General features: G+C 40.7%; 1 protein-coding gene across 1 annotated transcript in view; it reads right to left on the minus strand.

Annotated features, from left to right (window-relative positions):
* SNRK (SNF related kinase) overlaps window positions 1-15,566 on the minus strand; it is a 67,898-nt gene that overhangs the window by 29,395 nt on the left and 22,937 nt on the right. Inside the window, exon 2 of the mRNA XM_088462780.1 lies at window positions 6,636-7,321. Within this exon, the coding sequence (XP_088318906.1) occupies window positions 6,636-7,224 (589 nt within the window). The 5' untranslated portion in view covers window positions 7,225-7,321. The remainder of the gene's footprint in view (window positions 1-6,635; window positions 7,322-15,566) is intronic.

Genomic DNA, 15,566 nt, shown 5'->3' on the forward strand with positions numbered 1-15,566 from the left:
TTGATTGTGGTATTATGGCTGTATAACTTGGCTGACAAAATAGGCATACTTTGTGCATAATAATGTTGGAAAAACACTACATACAATAAAAATACACAAATGAGAAAGCTCTCCTTTTGATTATGAAGGGAAACATAACAAGTCTAGCCACAGTAAGTCATGTGTTTTTATGCACCTGTCACGTATACACAACAGTGGGAGGCAGCTCTTACGTCACGAGAATGCCCTTATTATTCACAAAGAACTAGTGGAGATATTTTGTGTCACTATTAACTAGAGATGTTCGGTTCTCATAAACGGCATCACATTGGCTACCCGGCTCTCACGTGTTTTGAATTGCCAATAAGATAAATCCGAACTTGCGCTAATTCGGCGATAAGAACCAAATAAAACCGAACCCGCACATCTCTACTATTAACCAGTGAACTATGACTCCACAAAATGGCTGTCATGTACATATTTAAAAGTTCAGTCAGCTGTATGCCAAGTCTATGTACAACACATTTTTATGCCAGTAAAGTGCCATCAATGCCATTTTGGTTCACATACATACTATATTATATACAGTGTATATCAGAAAATATATAACACACACACTATATAATGTAATAAATATATATATTTATTGCATTATATAGTGTGGGATCCCCAGCGTGGGCTGACTAGCGGTCAGGGGTGTTGCTGCGGCTGGGGGGCCCGGTGAAAAAGCTCCCCTGGCTGTGGCATCAACCCCCCCCCCCCCACAAGACGGAGTCCGGTGCTGGTTCTGGTAAATACAGGGGACCCTACGCATTTTTTCCCCCTGTATTTCCAGAACCAGGACCGGCTCAGAGCCCTGTGCTGGTTGCGCTAATATGGGGGACCCCTACGTCATTTGTCCCCTGTATTTTGGCAACCAGGACAGGTTCTGAAAAGCCTGGTGCTGGTTGTGCTAATACAGGGGACCCCTACTTAGTTTGTCCCCTTTATTGAGCACAACCAGTACTGGGGCTCCAAAGCCCGGTGCTGGTTGTTTTCGGAGGGACGGGGCCACAACTTTTTTTTCTTCATTAAACACAGAAGCAGGTATCATGGATCTACCAGATCCGAGCCTGCATTCTGTGTGCAGCTACCTCCCCTGGGTCCTAGCGCCTGCCTCACCACATTCCACACTGCAGCTAAAGCCCGCTACTGTCCCTGGGTTCTGGCCGCAGCTGACGCCCGCTACTCTCCCACGTCTTTCCACCGGCTCCCGCTGCAGCTAACGCCAGCTTCTTTCTGAAACACCACACACACACGTCAAAAATTATCCGCACTATGGCTGCAGAATTTATTTTAATTATAGTGCATCCGGAAAGTATTCACTACTCTTCACTTTTTCCACATTTTGTTATGTTACAGCCTTATTCCAAAATGGAATAAATTTATTTTTGTCCTCAAAATTCTACATACAATACCCCATAATGACAACGTGTAAAAAGTTTTGAGATTTTTGCAAATGTAATTAAAAAACAAACAAAAAAAAACTAAGAAATCACATGTACATAAGTATTCACAGCCTTTGCTCAATACTTTGTTGATGCACCCCTTTTGCAGCAATTACAGCCTCAAGTCTTTTTGAATATGATGCCACGAGCTTGGCACACCTATCTTTGGGTAGTTTCGCCCATTCCTCTTTGCAGCACCTCTCAAGCTCCATCAGGTTGGATGGGAAGAGTCGGTGCACAGCCATTTTCAGATCTCTCCAGAGATGTTCTATCGGATTCAAGTCTGGGCTCTGGTTGGGCCACTCAAGGACATTCACAGAGTTGTCCTGAAGCCACTCCTTTGATATCTTGGCTATGTGCTTAGGGTCGCTGTCCTGCTGAAAGATGAACCGTCGCCCCAGTCTGAGGTCAAGAGCGCTCTGGAGCAGGTTTTCATCCAGGATGTCTCAGTACATTGCTGCATTCATATTTCTCTCTATTCTGACTAGTCTCCCAGTTCCTGCAACTGAAAAACATCCCCACAGCATGATGCTGTCACCACCATGCTTCACTGTAGGGATGGTATTGACCTGGTGATGAGCGGTGCCTGGTTTCCTCCAAACATAACGCCTGGCATTCACACCAAAGCGTTCAATCTTTGTCTAATCATGGTCTGAGAGTCCTTGAGGTAAATTTTGGCAAACTCCAGGCAGGCTGCCATGTGCTATTTACTAAGGAGTGGCTTCCATCTGGCCACTCTACCATACAGGCCTGATAGGTGGATTGCTGCAGAGATGGTTGTCCTTCTGGAAGGTTCTCCTCTCTCCACAGAGGAATGCTGTAGCTCTGACAGAGTGACCATCGGGTTCTTGGTCACTTCCCTGACTAGGGCCCTTCTCCCCCGATCGCTCAGTGTAGACGGCCGACCAACTCTAGGAAGAGTCCTGGTGATTCCGAACTTCTTCCATTTATGGATAATGGAGACCACTGTGCTCATTGGGACAGTCAAAGCAGCATATATTTTTCTGTACCCTTCCCCAGATATGTACCTGGAGACAATCCTGTCTCGGAGGTCTACAGACAATTCCTTAGACTTCATGCTTGGTTTCTGTTCTGACATGCACTGTCAAGTGTGGAACCTTATATAGACAGGTGTATGCCTTTAAAAATCATGTCTAATCAACTGAATTTACCACAAGTGGACTCCAATTAAGCTGTAGAAACATCTCAAGGAAGATCAATGGAAACAGGATGTACCTGAGCTCAATTTTGAGCTTCATGGCAAAGGCTGTGAATACTTATGTACATGTGATTTCTTAGTTTTTTTTTTAAATAAAATTCGCAAAAATCTCAAAAACACTTTTTACACGTTGTCATTATGGGGTATTTTGTGTAGAATTTTGAGGACTAAAATTAATTTATTCAATTTTGGAATAAGGCTGTAATATAACAAAATGTGGAAAAACTGACGGGTTGTGAATACTTTCCGGATACACTGTAAATTTCAGAAAACAAAAATACATTATTTTTCGACATAATCTCCCTGCTTTTCAATACACTTTGTCCATCTGTCAACAAGCTTTCGTATTTCCTCATTAAAAAATGTTTTATGCTGAGCTGCGAGCCACGAATGCACCGCTGTAGTGGATTATTGCATAGGCAGAGTCATGGCTGATTTGCAAATGATTTGCAACATAGGGCCGAATTCAATTAGCCGCAAAAAGTGCCGTCTGGTGAAAAGCGGACTGAATTAGCCTCATTCGCCTGTTTTCATGCGATGTTTTCTCCATGCGCGTCCCCACTTTTTGTCCTATTCAATTGTAAAATAGGCAAAAACGCGGATAGGCGAATGTTTTACAAAGCAAAACGGACCTCTTTTTGGGGGGAAAGCAGTCTATACCCCATAAAAAGCTTCAGCGACCCTGGGAATCAATATAGAATAGCAGTAGTAGCCCTAATAAATGTATTTAGTGAACTTATTTTGTAAATGGGCTGTTATATGCATTATTTGCTTGTGTGTGGAAAAATGATAGAAAGCTATTTTTTTTTCCAGAAAAATAAGTACTGTAGTTAAATTTGGGGTACCTGAAAATTGGTATATTTTGAGGTCTCTAAAATGAAGATATTAAAAAAAAAACAAACAAAAAAAAAACACCTGTTGCAGCCTCCTGCAATCTCAAAAAAACCTGTCTCATCCATATAGCCCCCCCACTTTCAAAAAACACTTTAAATTTTCACCCCAAAAATTACAATTCTTTTTTGGGGTGAAGATACATTTTATTTTGTTTGACTAGGCAGTCATTAGGGGGGTTGTCCAAAGGGTTCAGAACCAAGTCCCCGCATTTTTACCTCAAAATATGGATTTTGATCTTCTTTTCGCCTGCCTTTTGCTGGAGAAACTTTTTTTGCCTATGGAGTTTTCACCTAGGAGAAAGCTCCGGGGAATTGAATACAGAGATAATTTGAAAACAGGCGAAAAGCATAAATCGTCGAAAACTTCTCCAAACGCCACTTTTCACGGCTAATTGAATTCGACCCATAATCCACTCACTCGTCTATCCAACAAAATCAATTCATGTACACGCTCAATGTTCTCATCAGTCATGGACAGGTGTCCGGCTCCTTCATGGCTGACATTTGTACGACCTTCTTTGAACTTCTCTATCCATTCATACAGACTTCTTTGCGAAGAAACACTTTCTCCATACTGTGCACAAAGGGGTGAAGTCAGGAAGCAGAGAAGTGTCCCGTTTATGTGAAAACAGTGCACTTCTCTGCTTTGTGCTACTTATAGAGCAGGGTACCTACCGCTGCAGAAGCTAATTACTTCTCCAGCGGTGCATCTGCTCCTGTATGTATTATGAGTGTGATTCATAAAGGAACAGAAAGCTGAGCCTTCCGTTCCTCTGCTTAGTACCGAATTCGCCATCTCAGGATGGAGTATGCAGTACTCTTAGGTGAAAAGAGTAGCGAAGACTGCTGTCTTCCTGCCTTCTCCCTATTGTCTCTGCCCCCTTTTCTGCAAGCAGCCAATCGCAGGAGCCCAGGGTGTACGCATATTCATATCCAGAGTTACCTCCTGCAGTGCTGACTGCTGCCCCCACTGATCCAGTGCTCCTCCCTGTTCCTACACCTTCCCCGCTATTGTAAGGCGACCCAGCATATGCTGGGCCCTCCATCCAGACTGCCCGCGGTCCCTTCCCTGATCCTTCCCCTGCAGCCGCTAAGGTGACCTGGCGTATGCATAGGCTGGGTCAACTGTATCCGGACTGCCCGCCGCCGCGCACCCCCTTCCTTTTCCTCCCCCGGCCGCCAAGTAAGGTGACCTGGAATATGCCGGGTCACCTCCACCTAACTGCACGCTGCCCGCCATACCTTCCCCTGCTATAATGAGTCATTACCCGCACAGGCCCTGCCAGCCCTTTTTTCTTGCACTGCAGTCACAAATTAACGTACGTAACACGTTCAAACCTGCACAGCAGTGACTGAAGTGACAGCGACCTAGTATGGAAAGTGTTGATAAGACAGTGACGTTTTAGTATAATTGGAGTGCGGATAATCTTTGATAGATAATTATCACTTGTAAGCTGAAAGTGTTAGATAACATTGTATTTACTTGCTGATTTGGTATGTTACCAAAACTATTGCTCATGCCACCAATAGTCTGTAGCGACTATTATTTTTGAATGCTGTATCTAATTACATGAGGCTTTACTAAACTATATTAACTAGCATGCATTGGTACATTGAGCTGCATATGAGTATCATATGTTGCTAGGAAGAGTTAGTGAAAAAGCAACTTCATTGTAGGAGGAGCTCTTTAATCACAATTCAAATATGGACTCATGTTGCTAGGCCGGCTTTAGCAAAACAAGCCTAGTGTTTATTGGGTGTGGATGAGCCAAAAAATAAGCTTTAAAAGTCAGGCTGAATTTTAGTTTTTACAGTTCTTTAGACTATGCTGGTTATGCCGTTCATATCACGGAGAACGGCTCACTGAAAACACATCCCATAGACCATGATCAGCAATTTACATGATCATGATTGGTTTATTTATACTGGAAGGCACACATATGAAGAAAAATGGCAACAAAAGGCAGCTTGTCACTCTAGGCCGAGCCTGTGTAATAAATCAAAGCTTCTAAAGGCATTGCCATGACAACATAAACATAATTTTTAGATCATACCCCAATATATTGCTTTTTAAAATGTATCTAAATTTTTTTTTAGGTGTTTTCGCAAAAAATAATGGAATATTTTTTTTTTTTTTTAATTATCCTTGAATATGGTGACAAACTAAATAAGTATGACATGTATAATCTGATTAAGAATAAAGCTATGGCACATTAGCTGTCTAGTGAGTGACTTACAGACAAAGCACAAATCTGGTCTTGTCTTTCACTCTGACACTGTTCTATTGTGTTCATGGGACGCAATCAATAATGCACTTTGGACATTTAAAATCTATACTAGTACTCGGTGATAAATATTGCCTTGTGAGGACTAATGATTCCTTTCAAATGGTATGATTGTTTGGTTGGACAAAGCACAATAATTAAGAATTTACAAATAGCATCCAATTAGTGGAGGCAATTCCTATACTTCTCAAGGGGTGCATAACTTACATGGCTCCTCCAAAACGAACAATTGATTTTAAGATGTAACAGATTAGCTACTGAATTCTAGATCAACTTGTTTATCTACCATGCTTCAATTATGTCACAGGTTCCTAGTAAATTAAAAGACCACATTATCCTAAATGGCTGCCTTCACTGTGTGTAGACAGTAGGTGTACTTTAAACTGTGTGGTCACAGAAAAGACGGATCAACCATAAAAAACAAACAAACAAACTAGGCTTCATGTCTTAATAAAGAACTATAACATTTTATTTTTAAACCTTTGGAAATGGAATAAGGGCTGGAGATAGTCAGTGATCCCAAGTGGGTCTTTATTCTACAGCAGAAACAATTGTGCAACTGGAATTCAGCATTTTTCTGAGACAGCTACTTGGAAATGAACAAGTTGTTTGACACTTTTTAGAACCGCGCAACATGAAACAAGACCAGTGACATCATCAGGCACTAGTTACTTATCAGTTTGCTGACACAAAAATAGTAACTTAATATTGTATAATACAAGATAAATCAAAACAGTATGACAGACTTACTGAAAATAAATGAAACACCTACCAACTGCAGGAGCATCATATTCATCCCCAAGCAATATCTCTGGAGCAGAATAAGCCAGTGAGCCACAGGAAGTGGTCAACTTTTTCCCAGGTTGGAACTTGTTGCTGAAGCCAAAATCAGTTAGTTTCACAAGTCCCTGCTTCTCAAAGAACACAACATTCTCTGGTTTGAGGTCCCTGTGCACTACATGCAACTTATGGCAGTACGATATAGCATGAACTATCTGAGCAAAGTATTTCTTGGCCAGATCCTCACTGAGACCTTCCTCATGCTTCATTATGTAATCATACATATCCCCTCCATCTCCAAGTTCCAGAATGAGATACAATTTGGTCTGTGTGTCAATCACTTCATATAGACGGACTATGTTGGGGTGTTGCACCAGTTTCATGCATCTGACTTCTTGGAAAAGATGCCCAGTAGCTAGGGAGTCTAATTTGGTCTTGTCAATTACTTTCACAGCTACCTTTTCCCCTGTAAAGACGTGACGAGCAAGCTTGACAACTGCAAAGTGACCTCTGCCCAAGGTCTTATCCAAGTCATAAAGTCCTGCGATCTTCCCATCATATCCTCTCTTGAAGCCAGCCATGCTGTTCCAGAAACCTTAAACGTAGTCTGCTAGGTGTTTCTCATAACAGAATATCCGAAGCTTGCAAGGAATGCATTTTCACATCTGCCAAGCACATCTGGAAAACAAACAGATTAAATTGGAGTCTGCATAATGTTGGGGTTCAAATAATATTTAAATGCTCCTCTATAAAGAATATTAGGCAAAGATGTAATCACTACAGTGATATTTAAGAACATTTTAGTACGGTTTCAAAAAGGTCATAACAAGTAGCTGAAAGGCAAATACATGCAGAAAATTTCTGTACAATATGTAGCTCCTCCAAATTTAATTTGACAAGGTGCCTGAAAGCTAATTGGTGCCTGAGATTATTATGTATATTTATCAATCAAGCACCAATTATGCTCCATGGCCCTAAAAGTGCATATATTTTCATAATGCTAGCATATGATTTTATTGGGATCTATCCTTCAAGCTGGTTATATAACCAATGTTGCCTGTGACATGAAAAACTGATGTAAGATTATCAGGGTCTTAAAAACTGTTACGAGAACTTCCTTCAAAAACACTATCAATTAAACTTCCCATTTCTGTTGAACACTTTGCACACATTTGTTAATGGTGCAAAAAGAAAAATATTGTTTGACCACATACACACAAGGCCCGTTTTCAACTAGATTCGCACCCGCGATACTTTTCACCTGCTGGACTTTTCGTCTACATCGCGTGTTTTGGGGGCGGAAACTTTTCGCACGCGTCCCTGCAATTCCCTGTATTCAATTTGAATGTACGCGAAAACGGCACCTGGCAAAACTTGAACAGGTGAAAAGTCCTCTCCGAAATGGGGTAAATCAGCCCGACACCCCCCAAAAGATGCACTGACATGGGGGATCACTATGGATACTCCCGAATTGGCCTGCTGAAGGTATTTGGGCTATTTAATTGGTCTCAATAGGTGCAGTTTTGCATATCTGCATAAGGGGTGAAGAATAGCATTTAGCTTTTTTTTTGTTAAAATTAATTGTCGCAGCAAATTTTGGGTACCTGAAAATGGGGTGTAGCATATTTTGAAGTTGCTAAAGTGAAGTTTTATATCGCGTCAAAAATCCGCATGCACCTGCAATCAAAAAAACACCTGCCCCACACTTGGGGACCCCCCAGAAGTCTGTTTCACTAGTTTTTAAGTTTGTCCCCCAACTTTGAACGTTTTTGCCCCCAAAATGAAAGTGGGGTGTTCTAAAGTGTTTTTTAATAATATTTTGACAGTTTACATTTGGGGGACTGTCTTAAGGCTGCACGGGGGTTCCCGCAACGTTGCACCCCAAAACCCCAATTCTGCACTTTTTTCCGCCTGCTGTTCATAGGCAAAACTTTTTCGCCAGGTTCATTGCATTGACTTCCCGCCTAGGCGAAAAGTCTTTGAAATTGAATATGGCAAAAAGTTTCCGCCTGGCGAAATTACATTACCCGCGATACTTTCGCCGAAACTGACTTTTCGCTTCAAATTGAATATGGGCATAAATAGATTTAATTGTGCATACACAGATACAATGAACATGCATACAAATGAGCACATTAACAAGCTCAAGTGAATTCAATTGTTTTAACGTTAACGCAGCTCCTGTCTAAAGTAACAGGAGCTATTCGTGGCCCACTGGCAAAACAATTTAATATAGGCAGTCGGGCGCCCATTACTTAAGGCACTCAAAAGCAATAAAATTTTCCCCTAAAAGTAAATAATTGTAAAGTAGAAGTTAATAAAGCATTGTTTGTATTTCTCATAATAAAATGTACAAAAAACCAAGCCCGGTGGATTCCTTTGGTCTCTGTACACATGGTACAATCAGTGCCAACCAAAGCAGACAAAGAATTTTTATTCAGATCAATGCTTGTCTGTTCTCTTCAAATAGGAATCTCTAGTAACTCAGTCTGTGTTTAAATGAAGTATTGATGTATTACGCTCAGTGAATGAAAGTAATCATTAGCCAAGATTAATGCTGGTACTGATGAGTTTCCTTCACTGATGAAAAATAAACTTATAGATATTACTATAGACTTAACAAAAGGGTGCTTATGGTGTAGTATTTAAGAAACGTAATATTTGTGTGAAAGTTAAAAAATAAATGTTAATTATGAAAAAAAAAAAGTTCAACTGGAATGCAGAGTGCCAATAATGTGGCTTCATTGACGAGATTTCTGGATGTGAACCAGTGTTTAGGGGTATATATCATCAAGCTTTCTAGAATAAAAAAAAGGGCTAAACATGCCAATTTTGTGTAGTTTTTAGATTTACATTTTATTGACACATTATAAAATGTGCATACAATTTAAAATTTCGTGTCATCTGAAACCCAGCTAAAAGGATGATAAATAGTCTAGCTAGAAGACTTCCACACTTTTTAAAGGTGCCTATCCACTAGAAGACAGGCAAAAGACTTACGACACTGAAATCAAGCAGTCGTTTGTCAGTCTGTGATGTGCCTACACTGAACGAGCAGTCGTTCAGTGTAGGCACAATCATCTGCAAACATGCTGAACCTGACTATCGTCAGGTTGACCAGCATGTTTGCACGATTATAGATGTCTAAAAGACAATTTTTTTAAACACTCTGCAAATGATTTTCAAACAATTATCGAACGATTATTACACACTCATTTTAATTGTCTAGTGGATAGGCACCTTTACACTGGTGAAGGGATCTGATCCAAGTTGGCCTCTTAATCAAGGCACAGAGAGCATGAAAGGTAACAAGAAAAACGGTATAGTATACTCGCCGCGCATTTTGCCATAAAATGATCAGGGATGTGGCCTCCTTTATTGGGATTAGTTTTAAAAAATCATCAAATATACACACATAGGATCTTCAAATTTTTTTCTTCAGCCGGTATTACATAAACTTTAGGAGCTCAATGGGGCAGATTCAATTCAGTGCGCTGTTGATAGTACCTGGAGGGAGCTCCTGCAGATATTCAATTCAGCTCGCTGTTAGGGCGACTAAATGATTCTTCTCGGACACTCCTGAGGGCAAGAGGAGAAATGCGACTAAAGTTCCGGCCGCAAGCCTGGGTTTCCGGCTTAGCGTGGCGCTAACAGCCTCGTGGTCGGCACTTTAATCAGAGAACGCCGGTTCTCGCGACTAAACACCCAGGTTAAGTCGCGAGACTGTAGTCGGACTAAACTGCAAGCTGAATTGAATAGCTCCGGGACCAACCTCCCGGCACTACTCACCTCACTCAGATTGAATCGCCCCCTTTGTAACTAATTATGGTTATAAATAGATTCTAATGTTACACTCTGATGGATTCCTATATCAATTTTACTAGGCAAGCCCGATTTGTAAATCTGAACACAGCAATGTCCACTGAGAATTTACTCTTCAGTCACATTCATAAATATATGGCAAATATTGGATGTACATCTTTTCTTTCTAATCCTTTCTCCTCTGCCTAAAACGAAGTACAGTATATTGCACATGTAAAATGAAAGATAATATCAAATCAAATTACCGTACCCAACCAGATGGTAGGTGTTCCCCAAACTGTCTCCTTTGTCCTGATTTGTGCATCATTTCAGCCCATTTGGTGGTTTCTAAAGTTGCGGCCCCCTTTCAAATTACAAAAAGTTTGCTTAAAAACTGAATTGTAAACAAATTAATTTTAGACTATAAAATATAGGTACGCGATGCCACATCCCTGAAGAAGTAATATGACAAAACACCTAGTGTTGCCTACTGTACCCTTTCTTGCTACATCTGGATACTTGTAAGACATTTGGTTATTGTTTGAGACACCAACCTGGATCCAGATCTTCACATCAGAATCAATTGGTGTATGAACATCTCCTAGTTAGACTACTTTATTATTCTGTAGCTGGATTTGAGAGAACAGATCATCTCAATCCTAGGCTTTAATTTGTTAGATTTGTATCTCAATAAAATATTCAAGTTAAGATGGGTACAAACTATACAATGTAATGTACGATATATCTCTCCAACGCAGATAGGAACGATGTATCATACACACTGTATAGTTGTGGATGTTCGATCCATCGTTGACGGTTGTTCATCGCAGCATTCCATCTGCAGTTCTGCACAGAAGGTTCGATGCAGTGAACAACGCAGCATGTAACGATATATTACGCCATAGTACACCGGATCGTGCAGTGTGTACAATGTATCTTTACATCGCATCATCGCTGGGTAGACACATCCTATAGCTTTAGTTACGGTGTTATGATGGTCTGTTTCTAGGATACTTGAAGCTACGTGGTATAGTCCCATACTTTGATTCACATCTTGGAAAAATCCTCAGTGAAGCCACATTATTCCATTCTAGAGAAGCTTTCGTTTCTCCATAATTGGCACATAGCTATTTAACTTTCACACAAGTGCTGTATTCTCAAATGCTACACTAAGCCCAAATTCTAGGTCAAATGGCGACTAGTTGCAGAAGCAGCAGCTACCAACCTGTGTGTTATTCTTTTTATTTTGAGGATTATATTCTGGTGTATTTCAAATCGGTGGTGCATGCACTAGTATAGGAATACTAACTAATTAGGTTTTTTTCTTTAATACACAGGGAAGATCATTTGCAAAAGAGGAGTTGCAGCGATATAGTGGTAAAACTTCCTGAAAACGCTAAAGGAACAGACTTGTGCCTATATTCTGACCTTACCCATCCTGGGCACTGGCCTGACTAGACTAGAATAACCAGTTTACAATCATAGAAAAAAAAAAAAAAAGAGAAAAATAATAACTATTTGTATACCATGATGTGTTCAAAACCGCTTTTAAGCAAAACAAGTAACTTTTTTTGTCAGCTTTTTCGTAAAACATTGCGCACAGCTGCAATCTTTAAACAGTGGTGTAAAAATTTGACACCGTGATGGTTAACTGACATTTTACCAGCTGTAAGACGGAAAGAATATATGCAAGACTGCTGACACAGAAATTGACTTAAGAATTCATATCATCCTGTTTAACAGCTATTTTTACATTCACTTCATTCTTCCAGAGTCACTGCATCTGTGTTCTTTGCAGAGTGGGTGGCTATGAACCTTCCATAGGAAGCAGAGTGCGTGCAAAAAAAAATAATCATTTTTTCTTATCTATTTTTTTTTTTTTTTTTTAGGTGCTACCTAAGTTCCAAATATGTTATTCATCTTAGACCTATACACACACAACTTTAGCTTTCATGTGTTTGCATGTAAAGGTTTGTGTCATGATCCCCCTTATTGTACAGCATCTCTTTAGGTCAGCGCTTTATAAATAAAAGATTATTACATGGTAGAATGTACATCCTCTTACAATAATTAAAGCAATCACCTAAAAGTAAGCTTGCAAGCAGGGCCCTCTTACCTCTATGTCTGTCTGTTATTACCCTATTTTGTTCTATCAATGTTTCAAATTGTAAAGCGCAACGGAATATGCTGCGCTATATAAGAAACTGTTAATAAATAATATAAATAAATAAAATAGACTTGACATTTGCATGTAACTAAAGTCTATTGGCCTCTCGTTCCAGGCTCAGCACAAATGACATTAAAATTTCTTTGAATTAAAAGAAATATTTAAATATTATTGGATATGTAAGAGTGCCTTTCGGTCCCTTTAAACATGATAGAAAGCGGACAGATCACACAGGGCAATATACTATACAATGTAACAAACAATTCGACGGTTCTCCCAAATTCATAACATCCCAGAATACACTATATAGAGCGTACACACTACGCTATATGCCGAATCTTCGTTATATCATGTCGGAGGATTGTATCCAATTAATAGTTTCTCCTGTATACTATGAGCTGTTGTGCCTACACACTACACAAGATTGAAAAATAGATCATATAGTATGTACACAGCTTAAGAGACAGTACAATATGTACACTTTGGAGTGGCATTCTTCTTTAAAACAAAAAACAACCTTAAAACACAGAACATTAGTCTGAGTATAAGGCTGAGGCTATAGTTACTAAAATAAGTCAGTAAACCAGGCATATACAAAACAGGCTACAGGAAGGATGTATTTTATCTATAGTACTTCATGTTTGACATTCAGCCAGTTTTAAGTCTGTCATCAGCTATTAACCCTGAATGTCACTGCAGCTTGGTATTTGCAAAAAATACTTGTACATTGGGATCACAAAACGCAACGTGTTTTCTATTTGAGGCCATCATTTAGTGTGTTTTGTGTGAACACAATAAGACATTCCTTCAAACACTTTGGTACTAGGTCAGGAAGGGGAAGGGGGACACAGATGTCAATGTTGTCAAAGACCATTGCAATAAAAATCCTTAGGCAGAATGGACACAAATGAAAAACACATGGCTAAAGACAAAGGAAAAATACAAATTCTGAAAACGGATCATCATACCACTGTGTATTAAGCTTTCTCCTACTATTATGTGTTGCACAGTGGAGCGAAATACCTCTCCACATTGTAAAAATAATACTGGGACAACTTTAGTCCACCCAACAATGCCTCTTTAACCAAGCTGACACACGCATACTGATCAGTTATATCCTTTGCGAGGTCTGAAAACACAGGATTGTCCCACCAGAAACAGCAGTACTGTAAAAGTAAGGAAACACAACACAAATAGGAGGGGCCTTCTGTCCAATATGCAGGAAGAAGTAACAGGAAACCATCAAAGAGTTGGCAGACACATCCCTAATGTTATTCCTAGCCGGTACAGACAGATGACATAACACTATGAACATACACATTTCCCTTTGCAAAGTACAATAAAAAAAAATAATTAATATTGTAAGTAACAATCCCTTTAATCATTTTGTTAAAGAATGCAAAGGATTCACCCAGAATTGTACACAGCTATGCGATCACACTACCCATATCTATACGATTGGTTTCATAGCCGTCAACATTGGACTGATCCTCACATTCTGTAATATAGGCTGCTTGCTAAAGAGAGCATTTAGTGCTGCATTCAGTCAGTGGTATTTTGCACACTAGCCGGTCACTAGGGTTTTGTTTTGTTATTAATCTGCTTCATCCACCATTTGCCTTAACACGAAGGCAGATCCTGAAATTTAAATCCGAGATGTCTTTAAAATGTAGTCTTTTGACACCCATGCATTGTGTTCTGCTTGTCTTAATCTAGTAATCAAAAAGCTGTATATAGCAACAACTGAAGTATAGCTTTTAACCCCACTGATTTCTTGGGGACTGACCAATGACACTTTCAGAACGCACAAGGCAAAAATCAATGCAAATGCACTCTGAGCAGCACTTAAAATTGCTGGCTCTGAACAGGCACATACCATTGTGGCAGTGCATCAATTACATAAAGAGACATGTTGTATGACCCTTCACAAGTAACGTTTTTTGCTGCACATCATTTTGTACCATTCGGTTTGTTTTAGGAATTATTAATGCATATTGTAATCTAGGGAGGGGGAAATTTGATTTTTGTGAGTGGGTGCTTTAAATTCTATCAGGTCACTGATGGGTACAGAAACCTGAAAGCAGTAGAATGAACTGCTCATATAACCTCTCATGTTGTGAGTTTGTATCGGAGTAAGGCCCTGATTCAGAGCCGGACGCTTTGACAGAGCGCTCGCTCTGAATCAGGGCCGTCCCTCCTTCATTTTGGAGCGGCCTCTTGGCCACTCGCATAGCTGTGGGTGACCACCCACAGCTATAGCGAGCGGCCAAAAACATGGTCGCGATTAGGGATGTGCAGGCTCGGATAGGTTCGAGTTTGCACGTTGAGTTCGGATTTTTCCCTCCAAAAAAACGGAACTCAGAAAGAGGCTAAACGTCATCTTACATGGATGAACATCATCATTCCTGGACTTTTGTCCAGGAATGATGATGTTCGTCCATGTAAGATGACGTTTAGCCTCTTTCTGAGTTCCGTTTTTTTGGAGGGAAAAATCCGAACTCAACGTGCAAACTCGAACCTATCCGAGCCTGCACATCCCTAGTCGCGATGCTCAAGACCATCGGGCTTGCGACGAGACCCTGCGGTAGGGTCTCGCTGCCGCAAGCCCAGGAGTGCTTTTGGCTCTGAGCCAAAAGCACTCCCACTGACATCACTAGTGATGTCAGTGGACCGGGCCCAGACGGTAGGCGTTCCCATGGGAACGCCTCCGTCTGGGCAGCCACGCCCCCGGCATGCCAACCAAAGGGGGCGTGCTGTCAATCACCATCGACAGCACGCCTCCTTTGGTGCGAGACCCATAACGACGGCTTGGCAGTCGTTATTCGGGTCTCGCGCATGCGCACGACGGAGGCTCGCGAGCGGGTCAGAATCAGGCCCTAAGTCAAGTACAGCAGTCTGCAGTACAGCAGTCTGTCATACTTCCTCCTCCAGTGAACTATCTGTATGCAGGAGGAC

The sequence above is a fragment of the Taudactylus pleione genome, unplaced genomic scaffold (assembly GCF_031769625.1).
Source record: "Taudactylus pleione unplaced genomic scaffold, aTauple2 ptg000053l, whole genome shotgun sequence".
NCBI classification, from domain to species: Eukaryota; Metazoa; Chordata; class Amphibia; order Anura; family Myobatrachidae; genus Taudactylus; species Taudactylus pleione.